Source organism: Canis lupus, chromosome 1 (genome assembly GCF_011100685.1).
Source record: "Canis lupus familiaris isolate Mischka breed German Shepherd chromosome 1, alternate assembly UU_Cfam_GSD_1.0, whole genome shotgun sequence".
NCBI classification, from domain to species: domain Eukaryota; kingdom Metazoa; phylum Chordata; class Mammalia; order Carnivora; family Canidae; genus Canis; species Canis lupus.
Genome location: NC_049222.1, coordinates 100,516,045 through 100,532,314, shown reverse-complemented (window position 1 = coordinate 100,532,314; position 16,270 = coordinate 100,516,045). Strand labels below are relative to the sequence as shown.

The 16,270-nt window shown below is 42.7% G+C and overlaps 1 protein-coding gene across 1 annotated transcript; it reads right to left on the bottom strand.

Moving 5' to 3' along the window:
* Positions 1–12,751: 12,751 nt before the first annotated feature.
* ZNF329 (zinc finger protein 329) lies at positions 12,752–15,858 on the bottom strand. Its single transcript, XM_038527518.1, is given in 2 exon segments — positions 12,752–15,840; positions 15,842–15,858. Coding segments are annotated over 2 exon segments (1,620 nt in total). The 3' UTR covers positions 12,752–14,237.
* Positions 15,859–16,270: the final 412 nt, after the last annotated feature.

The following is a 16,270-nucleotide window of genomic DNA, read 5'->3' as shown; positions in this document are numbered from 1 at the left end:
TAATTTTCAAATGCTTATATATACACATATAAAGAAATATCCATATGTGCACACACAAGTAAATATACATACATACATAAATATATATATACTCATATACATATACAAAAAATATACACATGCAAACATGTGTACACTTATATAATACAAAAATACATATATACACCCATATTCAACACATAGAACTTATAAATATGTATAAATACATATTGCACATACATATGTACATGCATAATATATATTATAAATACATAATATACATGCACATTGAGGTGGTGCAGCAAAGGAAACAGTCAACAAAATCAAAAGACAACTGACAGAATGGGAGAAGATATTTACAAATGTCTAATCAGATAAAGTGCTAGTGGGACACCTAGGTGGCTTAGTGGTTGAGCGTATGCCTTTGGCTCAGGGAGTGATCCTGGTCAGGGATCAAGCCCCCCACCCCCTGCATCAGGCTCCCAGCAGGGAGCCTGCTTCTCCCTCTGCCACTCTCTCTCACTCTGTCTCATAAATAAATAAACAAATAAAATCTTTAATAAAAAAAAAGGGGGGGGGAACTCCTGGGTGGCTCAGCAGTTGACGGTCTGTCTTTGGCTCAGAGCGTGATCCCAGAGTTCCAGGATTGACTCTCACATTAGGCTCCCTATGAGATGCCTGCTTCTCCCTCTCCCTATGTCTCTGCCTTCTTTCTGTGTCTCTCATGAATAAATGAATAAAATCTTAAAAAAAGATAAAGGGCTAGTATCCAAAATCTATAAAGAACTTATCAAATTCAACACCCAAAGAACAAATAATCCAATAAAGAAATGGGTAGAAGATAAGAACAGACATTTCTCCAAAGAAGACAAACAAATGGCCAACAAGCACATGAAAAAAATGCTCCATATCATTCAGTATCAGGGAAATACAAACCAAAACCACAATGAGATACCACCTCACACCAGTTAGGATGGCTAAAATTAACAAGTTAGGAAATGACAGATATTAGTGAGGTTGCAGAGAAAGGGGAGCCCTCTTACACTGTTGGTGGGAATGCAACCTGGTGCAGCCATTCCAGAAAACAGTTTAGAGGTTCCACAAAAAGTTGAAAATAGAGCTACCCTATGAACCAGGAATTGTACTACTAGGGATTTACCCCAAAGATACAAAAGGAGTGATCTGAAGAGGCACTTGCACCCCAATGTTTATAGCAGCAATGTCCACAACAGCAAAACTATGGAAAGAGCCCAGACGTCCATCAACAGATGAATGGACAAACACGTGGTATATGAATATTACACAGCTATCAAAAACAAATGAAATATTGCCATTTGCAATGCATAGATGGAACTAGAGGGTATTATGCTAAGAGAACTATGTCAATCAAAGAAAGACAAATTATTATATGATCTCAGTCATATATGGAATTTAAGAAACAATACAGAGGATTATAGGGGAAGGGAGGGAAAAATAAAACAAGATGAAATCAGAGAGGGAGACAAGCCATAAGAAACTTTTAATCACAGGAAACAAACTGAGGATTGCTGCAGGGGTGGGAGGTAGGTGAATGGGGTAATTGGGTGATGGACATTAAGGAGGGCAAGTGATTAATGAGCACTAAGTATAATAAGTGATGAATCACTGAACTCTACCACTGAAACTAATAATACACTATATGTTAATTGAATTTAAATTTTTAAAATTAATTTAAAAAGTAACCCGAGGTGCTGGGTAATGGGCATTCATTATACTCTTCTGCCAATATTTTAGAAACGTCAAAATATAAAATAGGCAGGGTAAATATTAATGCTTCCAGAGAGAGGTACTACACCAAGGTCAACATTCACTATTAGATGAGAATGAATTTATAAGTTTTCAAAAAGGTGTTCAAGACTCAGTTATAGGTATTCTAAGGGAGAGTGAGGATATACTACATGGGAGCTATAAGAAAACCATGGAGTTAGCAACCTTGGAAAATGCTGACTTGTAAAATCCTTTCTGCACAGTAAGTTTGATGGAGGAGAAAACAGGAAAGCCAGGTGTGTTGGCCTGGAACAACTGCGGTTGAAGCACGGCAGAGCTGTCCAAACCCATTTCCTCTAGCCAGCTCCAGAATCACCTGGCCTTACAGTTGCTCCCCAGAGCTGGCAACTGATTCAAATTGAAAACTATTTAATCTCAGGGCACCTGGGTGGCTCGTCAGTTAAGCATCTGCCTTTGATTCAGGTCATGATCCCAGGGTCCTGGAATGGAATACCGAGTTGGATTCCCTGCTCAGTAGGGAGTCTCCTCCCTACCACTGCAACTCTCTTTCTCACTTGCTCTCTCTCTAAAATAAAGTCTTTAAAAAAATAAAAAGAAAAGAAAACAATTTAGTCTCTTTACTCTATCATCTATATATGTTTCTGAAAAGTTACAATAAAAGTAGGACAAATCAAATTCTATTTTATCTTTTCAGTGTAGTTGACAGTATCATTGACTATATTTCTTATATTGTGCCTTATATTCCCAGAACTTTAGAATTCTATTTTAGATTCTACAGGAAAGCATCCTACTTATATAAAATTTCATCAAATCCACTTAAATATGTTACTATTAAAAATATCATTATGGTTCTGGCTTTGGCAACATATACTAAAAATATCACTATAAAATAGAATACAGGGGATCCCTGGGTAGCTCAGTGGTTTAGCACCTGGCTTCACACCTAGGGTGTGATCCTGAAGTCCCAGGATCGAGTCCCACATCAGGCTCCCTGCGTGGAGCCTGCTTCTCCCTCTGCCTGTGTCTCTGCCTCTCTCTCTGTGTCTCTCATGAATAAATAAATAAAATCTTAAAAAATATATATATATATAATACAATACATACTCATTATAGAAAACTTGGAAAACAAAGTACAAAGAAAATTAAGTCTTGGATGCCTTTACTTCCTGTTCTCTTCCTAGAGAACACTGATTTGGTGTAGTTGAAGTCAAACTGTATATACAATTTTGGGCCCCTTTTTATTGTTTTTCCCAGTTAATATTATATTATAGGTAGTTTCCACATCATTAACATGTCTTTATTAGCAGAAAAACTGGTGCAGCCCCTTTGAAGAACAATTTGGGGTTGAAATCAAAATTTAAAATGCGGGAACGCCTGGGTAGCTCAGTGGTTGAGCATCTGCCTTTGGCTCAGGGCCTGATCCCAGGGTCTGAGGATCGAGTCCCATATCGGGCTCCCTCAGAGGAGCTTGCTTCTCTGCCTCTCTCTCTGTGACTCTCATGAATAAATAAAATACACACAAAAAATTTAATGCAAACCAATGTGGTGGGTCAACATTAAAAATTCAAAACCGGGATCCCTGGGTGGCGCAGCGGTTTGGCGCCTGCCTTTGGCCCAGGGCGCGATCCTGGAGACCCGGGATCGAATCCCACATCGGGCTCCCGGTGCATGGAGCCTGCTTCTCCCTCTGCCTGTGTCTCTGCCTCTCTCTCTCTGTGACTATCATGAATAAATAAATAAAATCTTTAAAAAAAAAAAAAAATTCAAAACCAACATAAGAAGACCTTGCCCTTAGTGTTGCTTCATCAAACTTTTGCTCCAGGTACATATGCATATGGGTTAAGAATGTAAAAGTGTTTCTTACAATGCCTGGATCAAAAAAAAAAAAAAAAAAAGAAAAGAAAACCCCAGGCTGGAGAAACCCACACTCTTTTATAAGGACACATGTCCAAAATGCCCACTAAAGCATGTTAGGAACATTGAAAAACTGCAAACTTCCCAGCTGTACATCAATCGGGGGAGGAGGGTGGGGGTGGCGGAGTGGGGCATAAATTATGGCATCTTCACAAGGTAGAATACTGCACAACAATGAAATCAGTATATGTAGAAACCAAAGACTGCTGAGAAAAGCAGACTGCAGAGTTTCACATATCAAGCACGTCAATCACAAACACACACACACATAAACCATACCCCACATTGCTCGAGGCTATAGATATTATAAAGGCGAAAGCTCTAACAACAGCCTGAAGACAAAGGTTGTTTGCTTAGATGTGTCACAATCCCCTTCTGTGATCTTAGGTCTCTGGGATAAGGGCCCTCCTGTGGTCACAAGCTCATGTTTACTGAATTCCTACTGTGTGCCAGGCCCTGTTCTGATGAATCAGCAATGGATTCAGACAAAGACTCCTGTCTGGTGGAGCTGGCTCTCTAGTGGGTAAGACACAAGGAACAAACTGCAGGGACGCCTGGGAGGCTCAACGGTTTAGCTTCTGCCTTTGGTTCAGGGCGTGATCCCAGGTTCGCAGGACAGAGTTCCGCATCCGGCTCCCTGCAGGGAGCTTGCGTCTCTGACTCGGTGTCTCTCATGAATAAATAAATAAAATCTAAAACAAACAAACAAACAAACAAACAAAAAAAAACTGCAGTCTGTCTCCATCAAACACTCACTCTGCAGCACACAGACGTGGGTCAGAATTATCACGGATGTCCCTGACTGTCCCAACTTCTACCCACCGTTCCAAACTCAGAAACCAAGCCGACTTGGAACACATTGCTCAAGGGAGGTGGCAGGACTCTGATACAAGCTCCTAACCACCTGCAACCCAGCAGCAGTTCCTGGGCCAGCAGCCCCTGTTCCAGAACCCCTGGGGATTCTGGCTGTTGCTGAGGGCAGCAGTAGGAGACTTGGAGCCCAGAAGAGACGTGCCCAGACACGCGCGACCTCTCTGTTCCAATGAGGAACAGACCGTGGGGAGGGCAGAGGGAAGGGAGACGGAGGAGGTGCCCTGTCAGAGAAGGAAGTCGCGAAGCGGCTGAATTCTGGAAATACCTTAGAGTTGTAGACATGGGAATTTCGGGCAGAGAAGATGTGGGGGTTGAGGGCTGCGGGCAGAAAAGGGAGTCGTCATTTACGGATTCGGGAAAGACTAGGTTTGAGGGAGACCAGAGAGGCTCAGCTGAGGGCCCCAAGGTCTGAGGGGTAGTCGCCGGATGGGGACAACTTCAGGGCATTAGCGGCCCACGACCGGGTGCAGCGGGTGGGAGTGAAAAGTGGGAGGACAGATTCAGTGGCTGGGGGTAGGTGGGAAACATTCAAGGCACTACAAAGGCGCAGTGAGGGAAGTCGATCTTTGCAAGGGGTAGGGAGTAGGAGGACGCAAAGGGGAGAAGGCAATCCTGGGAACAGGGCCCAGGAAACGGAGAAGGCTGTGCCAGCCAAACCTTGTCGGGAGAGGAGTCGGTGCGCGGGGCGCCCGGCCAGCAAGGTGAGCGAGGAGGAGGCGCGCACCTGCGCGGCGTCAGAATGGCGGGAGGCAATTGGGGGGGCCCCGCGGGAGGAGAGAGGAAGCCAGAAGGGTCCGCGCCGACAAGGCGGGAGAGGAGAACAGGTATCCGCACCTCCCGGGGCCAGCGCCTCAGCTCCGGCCCCGCGCAGGACGCCCGCGCCCGCGCCGCCCAGCCCGGAATCGAGCTTCCGCAGGCGGACCTGCGGTGAAAACCAACCCAAAAAGGAGTACTTACCGCTCTAGCGGCGTCACTTCGGGGCGTGGGTCTGTCGTACGCGTGCGCCTGCGCACGCGTGTGAGCGAACCTAGTTCCCGAGCGAGATTTCACCAGCCTGGCCAGGCAGGACTGCTCGTTCAAGGCATTCGCCGGTTTCTCAACTGCATTCTTTCTTATTGAGATGCAGAGTTCTTTATATATTCTGTATATCAGTACTTTGTTGCGTCTATGAGCGACAGTTACCTTCTCCCAGTCTGCTGCTTGCCTTTCCACTTGCATAATATTGCTTCCTAATGAACAACAGTCCATTTTAACGTAGCCAGGCTTATCAGTTTCCCTTGGTTTGGTTAAGAAACGTTTGCCCATGCCAGGATCACAAAGAGGTTCTGTATTTTCATCTGAACCAGGATCACAAAGATGTTCTGTATTTTCATCTGAACTCTGTCGCTTTGCTTTTCACAGAGCTACAATCCTGAGGAACTGATTTTTGTGGACAGTGGGGGTCATCAAACCACAATAAATCCACCTGTTTTGTATGATGCAAAAGTTAAGGATGGTTTTTACACTTTCGAATGTTGAAAAAAAATAAGAATAGTACTCATGGCACACGAAAATTATGTGGAATTCAAATTTCAGAATCCATAAATAAAGTTGTATTGGAACACAGCCATGCCCCACTGGCTAACAGATTGTAACTGCTTTCACATTACAACAGTTCAGTACTTGTAGCAGAGACCATAGGATGTGCAAAGCCTAAAATACTTATTATCTTACCCTTTACAGGAAAGTTTGCTGACTCCTGATATATACTGAGATATGATCACTGGATTTTAACTATTTAAAATGTTTGCAAAACCAGAAGATACTGCTTCATACTCACCAGGATATGTATACTCCAAAAGACACAGTAATAAGTACTGGAAATGATGTGGAAAAATCAGAATACTTATAACACTGTTGGTGGGAATATAAAATGATATAACCTTTGTGAACAAGTTTGGCAATCTCTCAAAAGCTTAAACAGAGAGTTACCATGTAGCACAGCAGTTCCACTCCACAGTTATCTACTCAAGAGTGTTGAAAGCATATATCCACACAAAAACTTGTACATGAAGGATCACGGCAGCATTATTCATAATGGCCAAAAAGTAGAAGCCAACCATGTCCACAGACAAATGGATAAACAAAAGGTGATATATTCACGTTTTATTATTCAGCCATATAAGGAATGAAGTACTGACAAATGCTAAAACATGAACATTGACAACATAATGCTAAATGAAAGCTAGCCAATCACATATTGTATGATTCCATTTATATGAAACGTCCAGAGTAGCCAAATGTGTGGAGACAGTAGATTAGTGCCTGCAAGGGCTGGGAGAAGGAGGAAATAAAAAGTGACTGCTAATTGGCATTTGCTTCCTTCTGAAGGTAAATGAAATGTACTGAAATTAAAGCATGGTAATGGCTGCACAACCTCATGAAAATATTAAAAACCACTGAATCACACTTTTCTTTTTTTTAATTTTTTAATTTTTTTACACTTTTTTTTTTAATTTTTTTTTTTTCATTTATTTATGGTAGTCACACAGAGAGAGAGAGAGAGAGAGGCAGAGACATAGGCAGAGGGAGAAGCAGGCTCCATGCACCGGGAGCCTGACGTGGGATTCGATCCCGGGTCTCCAGGATCGCGCCCTGGGCCAAAGGCAGGCGCTAAACCGCTGCGCCACCCAGGGATCCCGACACTTTTCTTTTTTAACTTGAAAATTGTTTAACCTATTTTACCAGAAATGACCACTGATTCAGTTGAACTCCTTTGGTCACTATAAGCTTAGATGTCTACTTATGTCTTTGCTACTTTTTTTCCCGGGAACTTGGTTATACACACTCTCAACCTATTTGTCTTGGAATCTCAAATGTTGCCCTTGTTTTCTTTTTGTTTGTTTGGGGTTTATTTAGCTTTTATTTGAGAGAAAGAGCAATCATGAGAGAGAGTACAAGCAGAGGCGAAGGGCAGAAGGAGAGGCAGACTCCCTGCTGAGCAGGGAAGCCTAATGTGGGACTTGATCCCAGGGCCGCGGGATCATGACCCAAGCCAAAGGCGGGGCTTAACCAACTGAGCCACTGAGGCATCCCCTCAAATGTTGCCCTCCTGAATGTGGATTTTTTATTTGGCAAAGGCTTCCTTGCACCCCACACTCAGTTCTCCAATGAAGCCATTTCCCCAACTGTGTCCCATGAAGGGATTTCACCTATGGCTTTGTTGCCCCTCCCTCATATTTGACAGGTGGAAGGAGTCTGTCTTCCCTAAATCCCGTTCTCTCTTGATCCATAACATCAAACACCCTGGCTTCCCTCCTCCCTCCTAAGCCATTTCTTTTTCACCTGGCTGACTCCTGTTTTTCCCCACGATCAACCAATTTTCGGTCACCATTCTGAGTGTTCACCTAACATAATCAGAGGTCTACAAGGCTTTTACTTACCTCATCTTGCCTGCTCATCTCTCTTCCCTCTGATGCCCTAACCCTCCTGCATCAGTACATAATCTTCTGTGTGAGGCAGTCTTCCCTCCCTACCACTTGGTTAACCTCTCCTAATCCTATAGCTCACATTGATGTTTTCATAATTGTTTGATAAATAAATGCCCATCTTCCTATCTGGACAGCTCCATCTGGAGCTGGACACACTGTTGTATTCCCAACTGAGAATCCACCCACAGGGGATTGATGTGTCAACATCTGAGACACTCACCAAATGTTTGCTGATTTGAATGAACTGGAAGACATATTCCAAAATATTAATGATTGCTCACCAAATGTATTTGGTGAATAAAGATACTTACCAGATATTTGCTGATTTGAATGAATTGGAAGATATATTCCAAGATATTGATAATGAATGCTGGTCATAGGGGAGATTCTGGATGCAACTTCTTTTAATTTCCTATTTCTCTGTACATTGCAAGTATTTTTTTTTCCACTGAGGAAGAATTACTTTAGAAATAAAAAACAAAAAATTAAAAATTAAAAACATTTAAAAAAAGAAACAGAAAACAATAAAGATAGGCACTCAAGATATGGCTGTCCACTGTTAGTGCTGGTTCACCTCCAAATGTTCAACAAACATTTATTGGGCATTGTTGCAGTATTCAAAGGGCCAGGGATACAGCAGAATCCAAGCAAGATGTTTACAATACAGCAAGAGAGATAAACAAGTACAATGCATCATGTATCAATCAGATGGCGGTCAATGCCTTGGAGATACATAAAGCAGGGAAAGAGGATGGGGGAGTGAGTGTGTATTGGGTAGGAGCAGTCTCTTAGAGAAGTCAGTAAAGTGCTCACTGAAAAGGTGATGTTTGAATAATGAATTGCAGGTGAGGAAGTGAGCCCAAAAGTATTGGGGGAAGATGATCCCCACAAAGGGAACACTGACTGCTGAGGCTCAGCATAACATGCCTAGCATTTGAGGACTACCAGGGAGGCCACTGAGACTGGAAGAGTGACCAAGGGGGATATCAGAGAAGGGGCCAGGGAGGTGGCAGAGACTATCAACTAAAACATTGCCCGGCCATGAAGCACCTGGTTGGCCCAATTAGTTAAGTGTCCAAATCTTGATCTCAGCTCAGGCCCCGCCCCCCCTTTTTTTAAAGATTTATTTGAGAGAGAGAGAAAGGAAAGAAAGAGAGAGAGGGAGGGAGAGCAGGGGGAAGAGCAGAGAGAGGACAAGCAGGCTCCATCCTGAGCTCAGAGCCTGACAGAGGGCTTGATCTCTGGATCCCGAGATCATGACCCCAGCCAAAATCAAGAGTTGGATGCCCAACTGACTAAGCCACCCAGGTGCCCCTCAGCTCAGGTCAGGTCTTGATTCTCAGGGTCGTAAGTTCAAGCACCAACCTAGAGACAATGAAAACCCCACACATTGCCAGGCCAGACATGATGAAGTAAGAAAACTGAGATAACTTGTATTATGGTTAAAGATACTTGCTGCCTCTCCTCAGGGAGGATTATTCATCCCTGCTTCAGTGACTTCAGGCTTGATTGTGTACTTGCTTTGACAAAGAAAGGTTAGTGGAAGTGCAGGTGCCATTTCTGAGCAGAAGCTTTCAGAGCCTCTACCTAAATCCAGCTATCCCCCTTTCCCTCTGCCATAAGGCCAGCAATGGCCCCAGGAAGAGAGAAGATGCTCCCTAGCCAAGTGAAGGTAACATGCAGTAGATCATTGGCATTATGAGCCCCAAATATTTTTCCTGCCATTAGTTACTGTAGAATAACTTACCTTAAGCTGACTGTTATAATAAACCATAAGTACTGCTTTTTTTTTTTTTAAGATTTATTTTAGGGATGCCTGGGTGGCTCAGTGGTTGGGCATCTGCTTTTAGCTCAGGGTGTGATCTTGGAATGCCTGGATTGAGTCCCATATCAGGCTCCCTGCATGGAGCCTACTTCTCCCTCTGCCTATGTCTCTGCCTCTCTCTCTTGAATAAATAAAATCTTTTTTTTTTTTTTTTTAAGATTTATTTTAGAGAGAGACAGCATGCACTTGAGGACACGGAGGGCAGAGGGAGAGAGAAACTCCAGTCGACTCCCTGCTGAGCTTGGAGCCCAACATGGGGCTCAATCCCACGACCAAAAGATCATACCCTGAGCAGAAACCTAGGGTCAGACACCAAAGAGACTGCACCATCCAGGGACCCCAGAACTGCTGCTTTAAATTTGAAATTCAGAATGACAAAAAAAATTAAATAAATAAAATTGACATTTCAAGTGCTGGTAAGGATAGTCTCATCTATTACTATGGGAAAGAAAAATGGTACCACCACTTTGGAAAGGAACTTTGCAGTTTCATACAAAGTTCAACATAGATTTACCACATGATCCAGCAGTTGCATTCCTAGGTATTTACCCAAAGGAAATGAAAACCTGTCTTTAACAGGTTTAGACTGAATGTTTGTGCATTGCCCAAACTCATGTAGAACTCCTAATCTGTACTGGGCTGGTATTTAGAGGTGGGGCCTTTAGAAGGTGATTAGACCTGAGGGTACAGCCCACACGAATAGGATTAATGACCTTATAAGAGACCCCTGAGAACTCTCTCACCCTTTCCACCATGTGAGGACACAGTGAGAAGATAATCAATCTGTGAACAAGGAGGTAGGCTCTCGCCAGACACCAAATCTGCCAGTGCCTTGATTTTACACTTCCCAGTCTCCAGAACTGTGAGAAATAAGTTTTTTTTTTTTAAGCCACTCAGTCTATTGTCGATTGTTATGGCAGCCCGAACAGACTAACATATGTACAAACAATATTGAACTTTGTTTCAGACCTGGGTTCCTAGAGAAATTCCCTCACCCCTCTGTGTTCCAAGAAATGGCTAACCATCCTATTCTCACATATTCCCAAATCAGACCCAGGTAAACAGGGCTCCACGCTTCCTCAGTTATTCCATCCTTCCTCATGTCTCCCGTAAGACTCATGGATGACTCCCTTCTTATCTGACTCTATAAACTCCAGGCCCCCTTTCTTTTCTTTAGAAGTTACACATTGAATGAATACAAAGAGGGGTGTGGATTAATAGAAACTTTCTGAAGCATGGCGGCAACCACTATCAACATCCCTTGTATCTATATTGGATTAGAGAGCACATCTGGACTTCCCACACGTAGGCTATGGACTTCTTTTTAGGATGCTAAAAGGTGCCTTTCCCCTCAGCTAACCTAGGGCACAGAAGGTGTAAGTAGAAGTGAAGGGGATCTTTTCCTGAACTTTTCTGAAATTTCCTTTCACTAAAGAATGTCTGTTCCTTAATAGGACTTAGTTTTCCAGACTAGCTCTGACAATCAGGGCTGTGTGAATGACCAAGGGGCACCTGGCTGAGTAAGCCATACCTACTCTCAAAGTAGACAGAGACTACCAGAGGTTTTTTTGTCTTTTTCTTGTTTTTGTCTTTTCAATCCTTATTTATTAACTTGCTGAAAAGAAAACACACATTGAATAATATCTCACCAAACAGGAGCAAGGAAAGTTAAAGATCCATGAGAACTAGAAAGGAGGGCAGTCTGGGTGGCTCAGTGGTTTAGCACCGCCTTGAGCCCAGGTCCCGATCCTGGAGACCCGGGATCGAGTCCCATGTCGGGTTCCCTGCATGGAGCCTGCTTCTCCCTCTGCCTGTGTCTCTGCCTCTCTCTCTGTGTCTCTCATGAATAAATAAATAAAATCTTAAAAAAATATATGTCTATAAAAAAAAAAAAAAAAGAACTAGAGAGTATCTCAGTTTCCTACGGCAGCTATAACAAGTTACCATAAGCTTTGTACCTTAAAAATACACACATTTATTCCCTTACGGTTCTGGAAATCTGAAGTCCAAAATCGCTTTCACCAGGCTAACAAGATGTCAGCAGGGCTAGGTCCTTCTGGAGGCTGTAGGGTAAGAATCAGTCTCCTTGCCTATACCAGCTTCCACATTCCTTGCCTCATGGCACCTCTCCATCTTCAAATACATCATTCTAACTTCTGGTTCCATCATCTCTTCTCTGACTGTGACCCTGTAAGGATGACTGCGATGACACTACTCCACCAGATAACCCAGGTTCATCTCCACACTTCAGGAACTGGGGACCATTATTTAGCCTTCCAAAAGGAGTTCCTGATTGTTGTTTTAATGAAGAATTTCAACTCAGCCTGTGAAGGGATGAAGGAGGTCTTGGGTCTGCACATATGGTTAAAACTAGTTGTACTGGCCATTGTCAGGCTAGGCTTTTAAGGGGCGATGCACCAGACTCCTCACGGTCCATCAGCCTCACAATTTCAGTTGTTAGACCTACAGTAGGTGAAGCCCAGCACCCAGCAAATAAAGTTTTCCTTCTACACTGCCCCAAGAAGGTCCATTTCCTAAGGTCACTTCCCTATGGAAGTATGAATTGGCAGCAGCTCTGCTAGAGTCAAAGGAAGAAGCAAGCCAAAAGAGCACAAGAGGAGAAAAAGGGCAGGGAAAGTTTTCTTTTTTTCTTTTTTTTTTTTTAGAAGGTTTTTTTTTAATTTTTATTTATTTATGATAGTCACAGAGAGAGAGTGAGAGAGAGGCAGAGACATAGGCAGAGGGAGAAGCAGGCTCCACACACCGGGAGCCCGATGTGGGATTCGATCCCGGGTCTCCAGGATCGCGCCCTGGGCCAAAGGCAGGCGCCAAACCGCTACGCCACCTAGGGATCCCTAGTTTTCTATAATGCTTGTGTTAGTTTTTTACTGCTGCCATAACAAATTATCACAAACTCAGCAGCTTAAAACAACACAAATTTATTGTCTCACAGCCTTTATTCACAGACTCTCAAGGGGAGCCACTCCCAGGGCTTTGAGGCTATGCCAGTCAGCTTGAGCAGCTCTCACTTGGCCAGCTCTGTATTTCCATAGGTGAGATGTTTCCAGATCATCCAAGACCTTTCTCTGTAGCCTCCTACTCCTCACTTTCTGAGGCCCGTCCTCTCCTATCAATGATACCTCCAAATCCCAAAGAAGAAAATTATTCTTATGCTCTGGGCCATGGAATCCTCTCAACTTGAGAAACTTCTTCCTGGATGCTCCCCGTCTGTGCTTACAGTTGCCCTATGACCCTGATCCTTCTGGTCAAAAAAACAAAAAACAAAAACAAAAACAACCAGTCCAAAGAAACCCAAGGTTTGTCTCCTTCTGGCTTCCTCTTTCTATTCCTTATCAAATTACTATAGCAACAATGTATGGTTTACAACAGAGAAAAAAATCATATGCAATTGTAGGCCCCTAAGAAAACCATGTTTACTTCCCCAAGACCAATGTCTAGTCTACATCCATATGAGCACATACTTTTACATGGCTGTAATAACAGCAAATCTTCTATTTTATGCCTCTTTAATTGTTGTTATTGTCTGCCGTATTATAAGCATTTTCAAGTGGTAATAACACTTTCATAATTATGGCTCAGCATGACTGCATAGAACAAAAGAAGTATCCTAGATGAACAACAGGGGAGGGTGAATACAGAAACAGAGAAACTCATTATTTTTTCCACAACTAAAGCAATGCATCACATTTCTCAACAGCAGTCCTTTCCATCTTAGTGCGAACCTGCTTCAGTCTTAACTGGGACAATTACATCGTTCATTCACAACCATCTTCATCCAGTTGCCCCTTTTGAAACAAGTCCTCAGCATCTGATACGATTGTAACATAGACATACATACAAACAGCAAAATCTAACTACAATTCTGTGGTTGCCATGGGATGGAGCATTGTGTGTGGTCTATCACCAGGAGTCTTCATTGATACAGAGTAGACAGTAAGAGCTGACAAAAGCTTTTCTCAATGATTACACTTGATCCTAATTAAGAGTTTGCTTATATACAAGGCAGACATTCCTTATTAAAGGATTTCACATATCAATTACTTACTAAACACATTCACAGGGTCTTTCCTGGTTAAACACTCTGATGCATCTACAGGGAAGTATCTTCTTGACATTCACAGATTTTATTCCAGTGTGTACGCTATTACATTTGGTACTGGCTGCATCATTCCTGAAGCCTACTCCACATTTATTACCATCCTGTTTTCTCCAGGAGTTCCTTAATGTAGAGATTTAATAGTATGGCTAAGGAATGCCTTATATTCATCAATTCACTGGATAGCTTAAAGAATTCTTTTCTGTGGACAAGGAAAAGTCATCCCTGAAAGCAATCCTCCTTCACACAGCTTTTTGAGAACAAGCCAGGAGACGAATGTGGCTCACATTCATTATGTTTCCATGGATTGCTCTCCAGAGTGCATTCTTTGATGTCGGATGAGGGACGAGCTCCTTCTGAATGTTTTTCCACACTGAGGACACTGGCTGGGACCCTCCCTGCTGTGGAGTCTCTGATGTACCGCCAGGTGAGAGTTCTGCTTGAAGGACTTTCCACATTCAGGACACTGGTATGGGGTCTCCTTTGTGTGAATTCGCTGGTGCTTTGTCAGACAGGAGCTGTCCCTGAAAGCTTTGCCACACTGATTACACTCATAGGGCTTCTCACCAGTATGAGTCCTCTGGTGCCGGATGAGGCCAGCAATGTTCCTGAAAAGTTTCTGACACTGGTTACAGCCATAGGGCTTCTCACCAGTATGAATCCTCTGGTGCCGGATGAGGTAAGCACTTTCAATGAACGTTTTCCCACACTCTTTACATTCATAGGGTTTCTCCCCAGAGTGGATTTTTTGATGTACAATGAGGTGAGAGTTTCGGTTGAATGACTTTCCACACTCCACACATTCAAAGGGCTTCTCTCCAGTGTGAGTCCTCTCATGCTGGGTAAGGTATGAGCCATCCCGGAAAGCCTTTCCACATTTGCTACACTCATAGGGCTTCTCCCCAGTGTGGATTCTGAGATGCACAGTGAGATGGGAAATGTCGGTGAAAGGTTTCCCACACTCATTACATCGATATGGTTTTTCTCCTGTATGAGTTCTTTGATGCAAAATCAGAGATGAATTTCGGTTGAAGGTTTTCCCACATTCTAGACATTCATAAGGTTTCTCCCCAGTGTGAATTCTCTGGTGTTGTGTGAGAGCTGACCCATCACTGAAGGCTTTCCCACATTTATTGCATTTATAGGGCTTCTCTCCTGTATGGATTCTTTGATGCACAATTAGGTTATAGTTCTTGGAAAACGATTTTCCACATTCATTACAGGTGTAAGGTTTCTCTCCAGTGTGAGTTCGGTGATGCAAAACAAGAGAAGAGTTCCGTTTGAAGCATTTGCCACATTCAGTGCATTTATATAGTTTCTCTCCAAGGTGATTCCTCCTGTTTTCATTAAGAGATGAACTCAAGGTAAAGATGTCCCCAAAGTCCTTACCTTCATACAGTTTCTTCCCTCTTTTCACTATTTTTTGTTCACTAAGAGTAGTAAAATGATTGAAAGATTTAACACTTTCAGGGTATTTAAAGGTTTTCTCTCTCGTTTGATCTCTTCCAAGTTGAAAAACTTCCACAGAATGGTTGAAAGCTTTTCCACATGTGTCACTGTCACTATTTCTCTTAGCTACATAATTTTTCTGACAACTGTGTAAAGCTGCATCACAATCCAAACTTTTAATATCTGAGTCACATAGATGAAAACCATTTGTAGGTATTCGCTTAGATGACAGAAGGTCTGAGCTTGCACTCAAATGTTCTCCAAGTCCAGAATATTCACAAATTGCTTCCTGAGCCCCTGGCTTCTCCTGAATTAAAGGTAATTGCCTCAAATGTCCCTCCCGGTTCTTACAGTCCCAATTTTCACCTAGAATGGATAGATGGGATCCTTCTCTCATAAATCCTTCCATGTCCACGTCACAGGATGGTTCTTCCTCAGGAATATTCTGTCATTTTCAATCTCATCTCTCAAGCTGAAAAGCAAAGAATGAAAAAGATAGACTTAAGTACATAAAGCTGTATCTCGAAGAGGAATAAAAATGATGACAGAGCAGATGTGTGGATCCACATTTTTATTTTTTAATTAATTTTCCCCAGCTTATATTTTTATTGAAGTATATTTGACACACAATGATACATTAGTTTCAGGTGTACAACATAGAGATTTCACAAGTCTATATGTTATGCTATGCTCAGTACAAGCATAGCCACCATCTGTCATCATATAACACTATTACAATATCACTGACTATATTCCCTATAATGTACCTTTAATCCTCATGACTTATTCATTCCATAGCTGGAAGCCTGTATCTCCCTCTCCCTTTCATCCATTTTGCCCATCCCCCAACCTCTCTCTTCTGGCAACCATCAGTTT